The 16,619-nt window shown below is 32.7% G+C and overlaps 1 protein-coding gene across 3 annotated transcripts in view; it reads right to left on the bottom strand.

The window, feature by feature from the left end:
• Cep135 (centrosomal protein 135) overlaps window positions 1-16,619 on the bottom strand; it is a 69,738-nt gene that overhangs the window by 40,956 nt on the left and 12,163 nt on the right. For all 3 annotated transcript variants that reach the window (XM_048784525.1, XM_048784524.1, XM_015482127.2), the window contains exons 8-12: window positions 14,295-14,360; window positions 10,550-10,688; window positions 9,014-9,237; window positions 2,779-2,931; window positions 1,731-1,883 (exon numbers count right to left, since the gene is read on the bottom strand). In XM_048784525.1, the coding sequence (XP_048640482.1) occupies window positions 1,731-1,883; window positions 2,779-2,931; window positions 9,014-9,237; window positions 10,550-10,688; window positions 14,295-14,360 (735 nt within the window). The remainder of the gene's footprint in view (window positions 1-1,730; window positions 1,884-2,778; window positions 2,932-9,013; window positions 9,238-10,549; window positions 10,689-14,294; window positions 14,361-16,619) is intronic.

The raw sequence follows: 16,619 nt of genomic DNA, 5'->3' as shown, positions 1-16,619 counted from the left end.
AGTAATAAAAGAATAAATTGAACCTCATCAAAATTAAAAATTTTTGTGCTTCAAAGATACCATATTAAGAAAGTAAAAGGGGGCTGAGGTTGTGGTTCAGCAGTGGAGTGCTCACCTAGCATGTGCGAGGCCCTGGGTTTGATCCTCAGCATCACAGAAAAGTAAATAAAATAAAGGTATTTTGTCTAACTGCAACTTAAAAAAAAAAAAGTAAAAGGATGACCCACAGAATGGGGGAATGTTTTGCAAACCACAAATCTATTGGAGCTGTTATCAAAAATTTATAAAGAACTCTTAGAAGCTAATATGAAGCAAAAAAAAAAAAAAAGATTAAAAAATGGTAAATAAGCACATAAAAAGATGCTCAACATCATTAGCCATAGGGGAAATGCAAATAAAAATCATAATGGATACTTCACTCCCATTAAAGATAACAACAAGTATTAGTGAGAATGTGGAGAAATTAGAACCCTTAATCATTACTGGTGGGATAAAAAATGGTATAGTCAACTTTGGAAAACAGCCTGGCCTCTCAATGGTTAAAGACAAATTTAGCAAATCACGCAGAGTTACCATATGACCAGGTACATACATAAGACAAATTAAAACATACATCCACAGAAAAAGTTGTATACAAATGTTCATAACAGCATCATTCTTGATGAACCTTGAAAACATCATGCCCATGAGAGAAGTCAGACCTAAAAACTTACTTATTTGGATTGGGAATTTAGTGTCTATGCAATATGGTAGCTTTTAGCACAAGCACTTATCTTTTTGGTTATCTGTTGAAATGACCAAGTGGTGGAGTGCAAAGGTCACTGCAAAAATATACACATATAATAATAATAAATATTTAAAGATTCATATATGCCTTCATTTAATTTATATGGAACATCGTAGTAGGCAAATGCACAGAGACAGATAGTGAATTAGTGGTTGCCTATGACTAAGGAAACTTGGGAGAAATAGGATGTGATGTTAATGGGTATGAAGGTTTCTTACTGTGGTGGTGATAAATTTCTAAAATTTATTGTGGAAATGATCATGCAAATCTGTCAATAAAATGAAAACCACTGAATTGTACATTTTAAATGGGTGAACTGTATAGTATTAAAAAAACTCCATAAAATTGTTATTAAAAAAAAAGATGTCCATCTTCATATGAAAAATTTCCTTTTGATTTCTGATAATAAAAAAAAAAAACAGACACTAAATATTTTAGGCTTTAGAGCCAAATGTCTCTGTTGCAGTTTCTTACCTCTGCCATTGTGGCACAAAAAAGCTTTAGACAATATGTAAATAAATTTCAGTACTACATTATAAACAAAATTCCTTTGATTTGATTTTTTCAGTACTTAGGACTGAACCAGGGGCACTCTACCACTGAGCTACATCTTCAGCCTTTGATTTTTTTTGACAGGGTTTCAGCTTACTGGCCACAGCTGGACACATATTTTCTATTCTTCTACCTTAGCCTCTCAAGTAGCTGGGATTATAGGAGTGTACCACCACACCTGGCATTTTTCAACAGTTTAAAAAATGCAAAAACACTTTTTAGCTATAGGCCATACATACACAAACAAGGTGGCCTGAATTTGGCCAGCATGACTATAATTTGTCAACCACATTTTAATTATATATTCAGAATTGTAACTTCACAGAATATATGAACAAAAATATTTTTCTTAATAAGTTACCTTTCAAAAAAATTTAATTTTACTACTTACTTTTAATTTTTCTTTTAAAGCTTCCTTTTCTTCCATAATTCTTCTTAAGTCAGATAATGCAAGTTCTTTTTCCTTTTCCATAAGACTAAGGAGATTATTTGGCCCTGTGCTTTGAGTGGATTCCTGTTTTAGTGCAGATAATTCTTCTTGAGCCTTAAAGAATTAAAAGATATAAATAAAAAACACTTGGGATATGTTCCCTGTTTTAAAAAAAGGCATACTGAACACATGGTACTTTTACTCTCTTCCCAAATCCCAACAAAATGAGAGCAAAAGGATCAAAATTAAATAAAATCAAAAACAACAAAAGAACAAGAAGATTGATAGGCTGCAGCCACAAAATGTTGGAAACTAGATTGCAGACAAATAGGAATTAACTAAGTTGACCAAGAAAGCTAAAATCCATGCCAGCTGCAAGGAAATAATAGAAGTAGATCAATTTATACTACTAAATCCTAAAAAAAGATCAAAAAGTGAAAATAGCTCTTTTAAGTGGACCTTTTAACTTACATGTCTTCTCTTCCTGTAAAAGTAGCAACAAGACTTCATAGGTACTGGTATTGGAAAAATTTTGATGATAGACTCCAGGCTTTGTTCGGCCTCACCTTGCCCTCTGACAAATTAGGCTTTGTAATGGGGCCAAGTTATACCAATTTTCTCTTCCCTCGAGCGGTTTCTTCACTTGAGGTTAAGTCTTTAATAGCCAATATTTCAAATAGTGGTGCTACCCAAGTTTAAACCTGGGATGCATGCTGGGGCACATATGAATCCCAGGGATAAATTTTGCTCAGAGTCAGGCTAAGACTTGCTCAGGTAGTTTTAGAAGGAGGCTATCTCTAATTGACCATACACATAAATAGGCTAGAAAAGAGCAAGAATGTAAACAAAGAAGGAAATCTCTGCTTTGAGAACACAATTGACCATAGAAGTATAAATCTAATCATGAAGGAAGTCCATATGTTACAGAAATCTGAAGAATACATATACATTCCATTAAAGTTAGCTAGTTCTAAATAATCTATTGGTTTAATTACAGCAAACTTCTTACTTTATTATATAAGACACTTAGTTTATCTCTTTCTGCTGTCAATAATTTAACATTGGACTGTATATCTTCCATATATTTTTCAAATCTTTCTAGCATACGCTGAAGTTCATCTCTTTCTCTTGCAATCAGATGAATATCTGAATTATAATCACCCTGAAACATAATTAAAATACAGAAATTATTATTTGTTATAATCATCATTATTACATGGTTGTCATAAAGATGCTGGCGATGAGACTGACTGAAAGAAGCTAACAGACAACAAGAACATAAGTTCCTTTAATGTAACTAAGGAACACAATTGTTTTTTAATCTATAATGAGAGTAGATGAAGGCACTGACAGTACTGGGCAAATTTCCTGGCCTTTAGGTTTCCAGCAAAGGACCCAATTGCCAATGATTCTACCTGATCAGATTCCATCACATGCTTTGACAATCATTTAGATGCTTTGACAAACATCTACTAGAGATGTTCATATTAGTGGTACTTAAAGTATAACTCTGTATGAGGCCCCTGTGTTCAATCTCAACTACATTAAAAAAAAATTACAGCATAACCTTAGACCAGAAGCATCAGCAGCATATAAAAATTTGCTATACGTACAAACTTTGAAACCTATCCCAAACTTACCATTAGTTATAAAGGATCCTTTCCTCTCCAGGGAAGGGATAAGGGAGGTATTATTATATGTGCTTATTCACCCAGTACAAGTAATTTTAATAGCCTAGTGTATTCCTCAGTGTTTTCTCTGACTGAATATTAAGATCAATTTCCCCAAGCACATCAACACCAATTGTTCTAGTTTCACACCTACTGAGGTCTATCTCTGGAACTAGACAAATGTAAATATTCTACAAGGCAATGTATATTAAGGATACTAACCAAATTAAGCAACTACTTCCAACATTTCTAAAATAAGAATAAGGCTACTTTTCCAATACAATTCAAAATATTCACTATCTTGGACTGGGGATATAGCTCACTTGCAGAGTGCTTGCCTAGCACGTGTGAGGCTCTGGGTTTGATTGTAACCAACAAAAAAAAAGGAGAAAAGAAAAAGGAAAGATCCACTATCTTCACTGTTATCGTGAAAACTAAAAATGGTAAATTTATAGTACCTTATTTAAAATTTTTTTAGTATAGATGGACACAATATTTTTATGTGGTGCTGAGGATTGACCCTAGTGCCTCACGCATGCAAGGCTCTACCATTGAGCCACAATCCCAGCCCAATTTATAGTATTTTAATGTTGAAATATTAAATGTAGAAGTCCCAAGTAGGAATAATCTGATTATTTGGTACAGTGTAAAGAGTCCTGGCCTATATTATCCAGTATCTACTGCACATACAATATCAATGTAGACTTGATAAATGGTAGATAGCTGTGGGGTATATCCCTCACCTTCCATGTGGAAATAAATTATCCTCTTGGCTAACAAGCAAAATCAAGGCATAAAAGATGAGATTAGTTACCTAGACACCTTAAAGGCAAGATGTTTAATAGGACAAAATCAGATCAGGATTTCAGGACTTGATCAAGGCTTAAAACTGGTAAAGAAAACTGTAACTTATCTAAATTTAAAAATCTTACAGAAAAAAAGTTGGCCTATACAGATTCTAGAAAAGGAGAGCTCAATGAATAAAGATTTAACAGTCTATTTCCATTACTATTTAGGTCTCGGCTTAAAAGTCATTTTCTGCAAGGAATCCTTCCAGATTCTCTAGTTTAATTTAGATTTTCTATGTTCTTTTAGTTCTGAATCTTTTCTATACATTCTACATTAACCCTTATTATAAATGAGATTAAAAAGTTAGAGGATGGGGATGTTGTTCAGTGGTACCGCACATACTTAGCAAGCATGAGGCCCTTTATTCAATTCCTGGAACTGAAAAAAAAAAAAAAAAATCTTGTTTTTAAAGTATGTTCCACTAAAATTTAAGTTCTATGAAGGACATGATAGGTATTTGGTCTTGTTCACTACAAGTTTGGTGCTCAGTATGGTACCTAATAAGACAAATTCCCTGAACATAATTTGGCTTACATCAGCAAAAACTCTAACTCTACTCTACATATATCTTGTTTAAATATCTACATTTCAATGTATTTATTTATTTATTTGGTAATACGGATTAAACCTAGAGTACTTTACCACTGAGCTACATCTTTCGTCCTTTTTTTATGTTTCGAGATAGAATCTGGCTAAGTTTCTGAGGCTAGCCTCAAACTTGCAATCCTCCTGCCTTAGCCTCCTGAGTAGCTGGGATTACAGCACCACTGTGTTCAGTTTAAATATCTACATTTATATTATTGTTAATATATAATCATTAATTCCCCTCCACAACTTTATTATTCCCAGCATACAAATGTGACACACACATGCAATGTGAAGGCTCCAAGGACAGGAACTGTCTTCTTTATCTCTGTATTCTCATAGCAGGCACTTGGTATCTATCTACTGAACTTTCTACCTAGATCTGATTTGTTTCAAACCAGCAAATAATAAAGAAATGAGCCATGTATTGGGAACTATGTGTTATGTTGGACCCTTATACAAATTATCTCATTTAATTTTCACAATAAGTTGTAGCTACTTTCCCTATTCTTCAAATGAGGAGACAGGTTTGCATGGAGTAATGCCAGTTTGTGGAGTTGGAGTTGGAACTTGCACTATGCCTCCAACTCCAAAGCACTTTCCCCAAACTATCCTCAAAACTGCCAATAGGAACCATGGTGGATGGGTGGTGTCTTCCCAACACACACACACACACACACACACACACACACACACACAAAACAAAAAAACAAAAAAACAGAATTAACAAAGTTTTGTTGATAAAATTAGTGACACTAAAAATGTCAGTTTGTTTTCTGGTTTGTTACAATCCCAAGAAACTACATTAAAACAGTTTGTAAAAAGGTAGGAATTGAAAACTCATAGCTAGTAGCAAATACAGTTTTAGAAAGAAATACAAAATAATAGCTGGGCATGGTGGCACACACCTGGAATTCCAGCAACTCAGCAGGCTGAGGCAGGAGGATGGTGACTTCAAAGTCAGCCTTAGCAACTTAGCAAGGCCCTAAGAACTTAATGAGACCCTGTCTCTGAATAAAATATAAAAAGGGCTGGTGATGTGGTTAAGTGCCCCTGGGTTCAAATCTTGGAACCAAAAACAAAAAAAAAAAAAAAAAGAAGAAGAAAAAAAAATAGCGATGCCACTTGTTTCACTCTTCTTGCAAAGGATTGCCTTAGCTATTCTGAGTCTCTTATTTTTCCAGATGAATTTCATGACTGCTTTTTCTATTTCTATGAGAAATGCCATTGGGATTTTGATTGGAATTACATTAAATCTGTATAGTGCTTTGGGTAGTATGCCCATTTTTATTATATTAATTCTGCCCATCTAAGAGAAAGGTAGAATTTTCCATCTTCTAAGGTCTTCTTCAATTTCTTTCTTTAGGGTTCTGTAGTTTTCATTGTATAGGTCTTTTACCTCTTTCGTTAAGTTGATTCCCAAGTTTTTTTTCGTTTGTTTGTTTTTGAGGTTATTGTAAATGGGATAGTTTTCCTCGTTTCTCTTTCAGAGGATTGTCACTGATATACAGAAATGATTTTGATTTATGGTTGTTCATTTTATATCCTGCTACTTTGCTGAATTCATTTACTAGTTCTAGAAGTTTTCTGGTGGAACTTTTTGGGTCTTCTAGGTATAGAATCATATCGTCAGCAAACAGTGCTAATTTGAGTCCTTCTTTTCCTATCTTTTATCCAAAGTACATGTATGAAGACACGAATAGTGTGAATACACTTTGTATATAACCAGAGATATGAAAAATTGTGCTCTATTAGTATGAATTGCAATGAATTCTGCTGTCATACATGACAAATTAGAATTTAAAAAATAAATAAAAATTTAAAAAAATAAACGTAAAGATATTAAAAAAAATACAAAATATTTCGAAATGTAACTGAATTTTAGGTAGGCAATGTACTCCCCAGTTCCCAGGATTCACAATTGCCTTATTTTTCAATAATGTACTTAACCATTATTCCCTACCATACCCACAATTTATTACTGGAACTCTAAAATACTCTGAACACCCTGAATTTCTGATCTCTAGAAAATTAATTCTTAGTCTATGCTAGGTAATATAAAATTTCAAGAAAAAAAATTTAGTTGAACAGAAGAAAAGGTATCTCCTAATTATACCAATACCTTATCAATATCTACCACTTGTCTTTCAATTGTGAATTTATACCAAGCAACTAAATCAAATACTTAGGTTAAAAGCTTTGAGATACTTATCTACTCAATGCTTCTTAATAAATTCTTAATCAATTAAACCAATCAACCATTTTGTGGAAGAGTCTTCTACACAATAAAAACGGTCAATTTATAACTCCCCCTCCTGCATTCTAAGTATATATGAAAGATAAACAATTCAATGATAAAAATTAACTTGCACTATAGTTCCCTTTCACTTCATTCTGATGATAATAAATTAGACAGTGTTCACACTAAAAAAAATCAAACTATTTATACAACTGTCAATCAAAATTCGGTCATTAGGAAATTAGGTTAAAAAGCAAAAAGTCTAATCAGAAAACACAAAACTATTTGACAGTGGACACAGGATCCACAGAGAAAAGACGACAGAATTGGTAAAATCATCCAATTCTAAAATCAAATATTTTGATTTTAATGACTTTCTCCCTAAATTCCCCTAGTTTTACCTACTATGTAGATCATATTAGGGTCATATATGCTTTCGGGACACATATAAATCCAAAGCTAAAAAGAAAGAGAACAGAAAAAAAGAAAGAAAAAAAATCTAAAGAACTCAAATGATACTCAACAAACATTGAAAATAATTTAAGCCTTAAAATAGTGACATGATTTTAACCTCTCATGAATCGTGGTCAACATTAAATAATACATACAATGGGAGATATAATTAGAAAATATATACAGGCCAAACGTGGTGGCACATGCCTGTAATTCCAACTACTTGGGAGGCCAGGCAGGAAGATTTTAAGTTTGAGGACAGCCTTGACAAATCAGTGACTCTATCTCAAAAAACAAAACATGAAAAGAACTAGGGATGTAACTTAGTGGTAGATATTTAAAAGCAACTACGAATAAAGTTAACACAATCATAAAGCAGAAAAGTTTCCTACTGATCCTCTTTTGCTTTATTGATTACTCTTATAAAAGGATATTACCTTTTCAGGTTCAATCCTCAATATTGAAAAAAAAAAAAATGGCTGGGAATGTAGCTCAGTGGTACAGTGTTTGCCTAGCATGTGTAACACCCTGGATTTGATTTCCAATAGCATAAAAGAAAAATAAGAAATAATATATACAAAATAAATATTTTTTTTGGAGATAGAGTCTTGCTAAGTTGCCCAGCTGACCTTGAACCTCTTGCTTCAACCCACTGAGTAGCTTAGATTAGAGGTATGCAACATCATACCTGGCTTTCAAAGTAACATCTTTAGGGCTGGGGCTGAAGCTCAGTGGCAGGACACTTGCCTAGCATGTGTAAGGCACTAGGTTCAATCCTTAGCACCACATAAAAATAAACAAATAAAATAAAGACATGCTATCCATAAACAACTAACAACAACAACAAAAAAATTAAAAAAAAACAAAAACAAAGTAACATCTTTAGTCTATCAACTTGCAAATGTGGTTGTAGAAGATGGGCAGAATAATCTGTTCAGCTTTCAATATCTACCGCTTTTCCCACAGTATGGTTTGTGGTGAAGATGTTGTCTGGTAGCAGAATGTGACACATCTTCCTAACTGGTCCAACCAAGGATGGAAATGACAGGAAGCCATGTTGTCTGCCATCTGGACAAAGCCACTCTGCTACCACAGAGAAAATGTAGTTAATAGAGAAAGTAAATTCTAGAAAAAAAAGAGAATATGTCCAGCAGCCTGAGTCCCTGAGCTCCAGTTTCTAGAAACCCAGAAGCCTCTGTACTTCTCCCATGACTCAGTTATACAATCTTTTCTTAATTTCCAGAAAATGAGAATGCTAAATGCTGTAGTTGGGTAGTGTCCCTAATTAACGCAGGGTTCCTATGCTACAAGTCACAGACAAAAACAAAAATCAAAATTAGGGGCTTTTTAAAAGCAACTACGAATAAAGTTAACACAATCATAAAGCAGAAAAGTTTCCTACTGATCCTCTCTTGCCTTATTGATTACTCTTATAAAAAGGATATTACCTTTTCTAGTGTTTTAAATATTGAATGTTTTTCACGTGCACAATGATTTGTAGAGCAAGATCTTCGTTGTATTATATGTTGGAGTCTTTCTAGTTCTTTCTTATAATAATCTCGTTCTTCTTCTATACCTTTCAGAAATGTATCTAAACGAGAAGGTGACCTGTCTCGACGTTTTATTCCATGTTCTAGCCTCATCCTTTCAACTTCCAAAGTAAGTTCTTTTTCTGCAAATTAAAGTGGTTAAATCTTAAAATGATGTTGTATATAAAATGTGGATTAGCCAAATAAATAATATCAATAGCTTTTAGTATGAAAGCTACTAGAAATTCTGAGCTGTTTCATGTATCACCTGCAAGTAGCAGATATATCAAAGGTAAATATTGAAAGTGGGGGGGGGAGGCAAAATATCAACTGTTTAAATAAAGTCCAAAAAGTCAAAGTCCCCCACAGCTTTTGTCTATCACAAGATGGACACTATTTAGTACTACAAAATGAAGCAATAAATTCCCACATGGTATCTTCTAGGGAACTGAAAATGTACTGGAAGAAAATATACCTGCAAATAATTAATCATAATATGTACAAATTTAATATTAACCTTGAATTTAATATAGTACACGAATATACAAAGAGATCACAATAACTCATCTTCCTTCAGAAAAGCACAATTATTAACTTTTAACACAGAAATCAAAAGTAACTGAATGCTTAAATTTTGTGCAGTGCAACTCAATTTAATTACAACTCTGGGGCATGGAATGATTTTCATGATGTATTCTGATTCACTCCCATCTCTTCTTTAATTCATTCAGCAGATATGTTTTGAGCATTTACTATATGACAACCCTAAGGATTCGAATATAAAAATCACAACCATGGCCAAATAATTATTCTTATAGCAGAAAGACATAAGCTATAGTGTGTAATGCAAACCGGAGGCTGAACTGACAAATTTCATCCAAATGGATAACCAGGAGGAGGTAAGAAGAAAGTAGGAGAGTGAGAAAGGATGGACAATTGTGTTAAATTCTAAGAAGTCAAACAAGCTAATAAATGAAAAACACCCATTGCATTTAGCATAATGGAGGAGAATAATGACTTTAACAATAGTAGTTTATTTGGTGACATGGGGACAGGCCAACTAGAGTGGATTGAGGAGTTAAGGGGTACTAGGTGATCAAACAGAAACAGTGAGTGTGCATTTTAAGTTGATACAACTGTATTTCCAAAAAATGATTCTATAATTTTCTTTTTCTGACTGGTCTTCTTAGTCTGTTATCTCTCTATCTCAAAGAAAAATATACTTCCATTGCAAAGTATTCAAGAAGATTCCTTGTACCAATGAGTCAAAATGTAAAAGAATTCTTAAGGTCCTTGAGATTTGTACTTTATCTATAGTAGCTATCATGGTTTCTAGTTCATAGTAATCACTCAAGAAATACTCATTAAGTGAATGAATGAACTATCACATACTATGAAAGATAACATATGAAGAACAAACCACTGTCACTTCTTAGTTAACATTTTAAATCTTACCTATAGCTGCAAAACCTTCCATTTTTTTGCTAAGTCTTTGCTTTTCTTGTTCAAGCTGATGTACAACAGTTTCTAGGTCTGATTTCAGAAGAAGTTCATCATTTAGTCTCTCCTTTTCTTTATGGCATAAACTTAATTCCTGCAAATTTAATTCTATAATTAATAGGTCTATTTATAATAGGTATATTTATATAGTATTATATGTACCTATAAACAACACTATTTATAATAGTATTATATATAATACTATTTCTAATAGCATTTTATATTTATATATAATACTACTATATATACTATATTATATATAATACTATATACTTACATTCATAGTATATTTACAAATGAATATATAGTATTATATATTTACACGGTATAAATATATAGTATATAATATATAATACTATTTATAATAGGTCTATAAAAGGTAACAGGTAAAATACATATTTTTGTAAGAACATTTATAAAACAGCAATTCACATATATATGTGTACACATACTTTTAATTAGTTGAATACAGTTTCAACTGAATTATCAACTATAGCTATAAGTACCATACTTTTATGGTACTTATAAAACCCAATTATTATAATAATGCTCCTTTGTGGATGGTAGAATCCTTAGGTTTTATTTTCTTCCAATTTGTTTAGCATATTGTCCTTTTACCTGCCCTAAATAATCATGTCCTTGTGCAATAAAAACTTTTAAACTTATGTTTAAAGAGGACTGTATAAGGCATACTATTCTCTGTCTACCATATCTATCATATAAATTCACAACTATGTTGGTTATTCTCTCAGCCTCATTTGCAGAATGGATTAGTAAAACCAGGACACCCAGGATTCACTGTTAAGGATCAATCTGTGGATCTGAAGCAATTTGCAGTATCCAGCACATTCACCATGCTTAATAAATTTTAGCTATTAATACCATCATTATTATCTTAAAATACATAAAACATAGCACTAATGAAAATATAAGAAAGGTCAGAAAATACCTACAGCAACATTTTATCTCATCCAACACTACTGAAACTTGGGTTACAGTTGTGAGACAAGCATTATTAATCAAATACAGTATTTATAGTGAGTATACAAAAAAAGAAAAAACAACAAAAATTCCTTGTCCTTATGGAGTTCATAACAAAAACTTCATTGAAACACCTACTTTACATTTATTGACACAAAGGAAGAATTTTATGAGACTCAGGAGTAGATAACATTTACCAAAGTTAATTCATTATTTAGTTGAATTAAAGATTTGTTAAGTTGAATAAAAAAGGAAGACACTGTGGTAAATATGTCGTTCAGTTTCTATACAAAAATCAACAAGTATTTGAGTATCTACTTTGTGCAGCATATACATATAGCATTATATAATGAGAAAACATGTATATCAGTATCAGTCTTTGTTTCTAATTTTAAAGGAAAGTCTTCCAATTTAATAGGCTATTAAAAAAAAATCTCAATCTTTTGGATGAGCAGCCAATTCACACTGTATGCAAGACATTCTTTCTGCTGGTTCCAGACTGTATGCTATATCAAGTTTCTGCCATCAAGATTATTATTTTTTCCCTTAGAAGACAATCAGAAGAAGCAGTATGACTAGGAAAATAATTTGCTTATACCCAAGCTATTAAAAGAGGAATGAGTGGTTTAAAAAAAAATTTTTTTTTGATGAGGGGTTAATTTCTCCCTTTTTAAGGTTTTTGATTCTCATTTTCTTCAAACTGCTCTCTCTTTTTAAATTTTTTTGTTTGTTATTTTTAGTTATACGTTACAGTAGAATGTATTTTGATATACATACGTGGAGTATAGCTTTCCATTTTAGTTGCTATATATGATGTGGTGTTACACTGGTCATGTATTCATATATGACACAGGAAAGTTATGTCTGATTCATTCTATTGTCTTTCCTTGTCCCATCCCCCTCCCTTCCTTTTATTCCCCTTTATCTAATCCAGTGAACACTATTCTTCCCCCTCCTCCACCAGTTTATTGTGAGTTAGCATCTGCATACAGAGAGAACATTCAGCCTTTGGGTTTTATGGAGACTGGCTTATTTTACTCAGCATAATAGTCTCCAGTTCCATCCATTTACCTGCAAATGCCATCATTTCATTCTTCTTTATGGCCAAATAATATTCCATTGTATATATGTACAACATTTTCTTTATCTATTGTCTGTTGATAGGCACCTAGATTGGCTCTATAGCTTAACTATTATAAATTGAACTGCTATATACATTGATGTGGCTATATCACTGTGGTATGCTGATTTAAGTCCTTTGGTATAGGCTAAGCAGTGGGATAACTGGGACAAATGGTGGTTCCATTCCAAGTTTTTCAGAAATTTCCATACCGCTTTCAAGACGGGTTGCACCAATTTTGAGTGCTTTTTAATAATAGCAAATACAACAAGTAATTATCAACTTCTGATTTAATATTAGTGAACTGATAGGTCATACAGTCGTTTCAAAGAATGTAAAATTCCTAACAGGTTTTCAAATTTGAATTTTACTTATAAACATATAAAAGATTAAAGAGTTCTAAAAATATAAAATTGTAGTATATCTATACAGAATATTATTCAGCTATAAAAGGAAGGAAGTACTACCATATGCTACAACATGCATAAGCCTTGAAAACATTATGTTGACAGGTGCAGTGACACACAATTGTAATCTCAGCAACTCAGCAGGAGGATTTCAAGTTCAAGGTCAGCCTCATCAACTTAGACCCTGTCTCAAAATTAAGAAAATAAAAAGGGCTTAAGATATAAATATAAAATTTTTTAAAAGTGGTTCAGTAGTGGAATGACCCTGGGTTCAACCTATAGTACCACCACCACCACCAAAAAAAAAACAAAAACAACAACAAAAAAAACATTATGCTAAGTGAAAGAAGCCATATACTGTAAGGTTCCATATATATCAAATAGTCAGAATGGACAAATCTATACAAATTAAAAGTACATGAGAGCGGTTGCGATGAGAAGGGAATGAAGAGTGACTACTAATGGGTGCTGGGGCTATAGCTCAGTGGCAGCGCTTGCCTAGTACGTGTGAGGCTCTGGGTTCAATCCTTAGCTCCACATAAAAATACACAAAATAAAGGCATTCTGTTCATATACAACTATAAAAAAAGTTTTAAAAAAACTGTTCTAGGATTACATAGTAGTGATAGTTGCACAGCTTTGTGACTATTCTAACCACTGAATTGTATACTTAAAAAAAATTAATATTGTAGCCAGGTGCACAGGCGCATGCCTGTAATTCCAGTGGCTTGGGAGGCTGAGACAGGAGGATCTTGAGTTCAAAGCCAGCCTCAGCAAAAAGTGAGGCACTAAGAAACTCAGTAAGACCCTGTCCCTAAATAAAATACAAAATAGGGCTGAGGATGTGGCTCAGTGCTTGAATGCCTCTGAGTTCAATCCCTAGTATCCCCCAACCCCGAAAAAGAATATTGTGATATTTAAATTATATCTCAATTAAAAAAAAAAAAATATATATATATATATATATATATATATATATATATATATATATATTATATATTATATATATATAAAATAAAACACAAAACTTTTCTTTCTGAAAATGCTGGCAANAGTTTAAAAGTTTTTATTGCACAAGGACATGATTATTTAGGGCAGGTAAAAGGACAATATGCTAAACAAATTGGAAGAAAATAAAACACAAAACTTTTCTTTCTGAAAATGCTGGCAATTCAATATGACATTAACTTACCAGTTGAAGTTTTGCCATTGTTTCCTCAAGATTCCGCATTTCAGAGAGGTTTCTTTTAATCTCTTTCTAGGAATAAAAGTCTGTTAGGTAAACACTTAAAAGTCTAAGAATACTTATTACTAAGTCATAATGCAATAAGATCAAGTAATTTTTCTAGTGGTTCATGTGTTCCCCTTCACTAGTAAGATCTGAGGCTTTCACTCATTTTCAACAAAGAAGATTCTCTTTAATATTGTGGTGTCCTGAATGCTTACAGGGACCTATTTATAACATCCGAAAGAAAAGGACCACTTGAAAATCTTTTTTTCTTCTTTCATTTTTTCAGTTGTAGATGGACACAATATCTTTACCTGTCCCTTTCTATGTGGTGCTGAGGATTGAATCCAGTACCTCACGCATGTGAGGCAAGTACTATACCAGTGACCTACAGCCCCAGCCTCCCAAATCTTTTTTTCCTGTACATTTATTTGTAGGACTTCCTTGGACCCTGGGTTTAGAACATGTCCTATGGTACTATCATTTCCTATTCTATTTGTTTTCTCTGCTTTGCGACTGAAGAGCAGAATGCCAAGATTAAAATATTATGACCCAATATGAATCTTTTATTGAACCAAGCTATCATTTCTGAAGCATTGTCAATGGGCTATGAGAAACCATGTTTGTATATTGTGTGCAGAAGCACAAGATACAAAAGGAGGTAGAAAAAGAGAGGGATGAGATATTATAGTATTGCAATGGAACTAAAGTCACAAAAGCAGAACAAAGTATAACAATAATGCACTAATAAAAACATTTTTTTAAAAATATAATTTTTTTAAAAAGGATTTTTAAAAAGCAGCAGCAAAACCAAAACTGTACTAATAATGTCCTTCTTTTTGCAAGAGGTTTTGTCAGTTGCAGTGGCACATGCCTGTAATCCCATAAAGCTGGGAGGCCAAGGCAGGAAGATCCCAAGTTCAGGACAGCCTGAGCAATTTAAAAGAGACCCTGTCTCAAAATATATAAAGAGCTGGGGGTGTAGCACTGGTAAAGTGCTTGAATAGCATATGTGAGGTACTAGGTTCAACACTTGTAACCACAGAGGGGAAGAAAAGGAAAAATAAAATGGCTTTGGCTATCTGGGGTCTATTGAGATCTGTATAAATTTTATTCTTTTTCTGAAAAAAATGCCATTGAAATTTTTGATAGGAATTGCACTGGATCTATAGATGGCTTTGGACAGTTTAAGAATATTAAGTCTTCCAATCCATGAATAATGTCTTTCAATTTATCTGTAACGTCTTTAAATTTTCAGCAGTTTTGTAGTTTTCAAGTGCTGAGTTTTTCACTTTGTTGGTTAAATTCCTAAAATTCCATTCTTTTTGATGCTATAGTAACATTTCTTAATATCCTTTTTTGATTTCTTATTAGTGTATAAAATCATATCTTGTTTTGTTTTGTAACTTATAACCTTATTAAATTTATTATCTTTCATGTGTATGGAATCTAAAGATCTAAAGATTATATTATCTGTAAATAGAGATTATTTTATTCTTTCTTTGCAATTTACATGCCTTTTATTTCTTTTTCTTACCATATTGCTCTGGCTAGGACTTTCAGTACTGTGTTGAACAGAAGGGATGAAAGTATGTATCGTAGACTTGTTTGTTATTTTAAAGAAAGTTTTCAGTCTTTCAACACAGAGTTTGATGTTTATTGTGGACTGTTCATAAATGGTTTTTATTATATTGAGGGAGTTTTCTTTCCAGTACATTAATTAGTGGAGGTTACATTGTATAAAATCAGTTCAGTGATATAGAGCAGTATGGTCTTCAATTATATTCCTGGCAAAAAGAGTTCCCAAGTATTATGTAAAACTCTGGTATGTACACAGTTTTAAGGATTTAATAGTTGGATACTTAATTTGCACATACAGTGCTTCTTAAAAATGAATACCTAAGAACTTGCTTTCAGCCTCAGTATCATGTAAGTTATCCATTTCTACTTTCCCTTTCACACTCTTCCAAAGAAAGGCTTATACTTCATTTATGTCACAATGGCACACTGCTTCGGGATATTAAAAAACAAAAAAAAAAAAAAACAAAACAACTTTAGGAATACCAGATAAAAAGATTAATTAGAAGGTCTTGGGGAGGTCACTCAGTGGCAGAATACTTGCCTAGCAAGTGCAAGGCCCTGAGTTCAGCATTACTCCCTCTATCAAAAACGAGCTGAAATGCTGAAATGTTGGGATTAGCTAAAAGCTTTAAATAAGACATATTGTCTCTCTCATTATATTTCATTAATAGATGTATTTCCAATAAACTTAATTTTATCTTTTTTAAA

Source organism: Marmota marmota, unplaced genomic scaffold (assembly GCF_001458135.2).
Source record: "Marmota marmota marmota unplaced genomic scaffold, marMar, whole genome shotgun sequence".
NCBI lineage: Eukaryota > Metazoa > Chordata > Mammalia > Rodentia > Sciuridae > Marmota > Marmota marmota.
The sequence above is the reverse complement of the archived record's forward strand: the minus strand, read 5'-3'. Positions and strand labels throughout refer to the sequence as shown.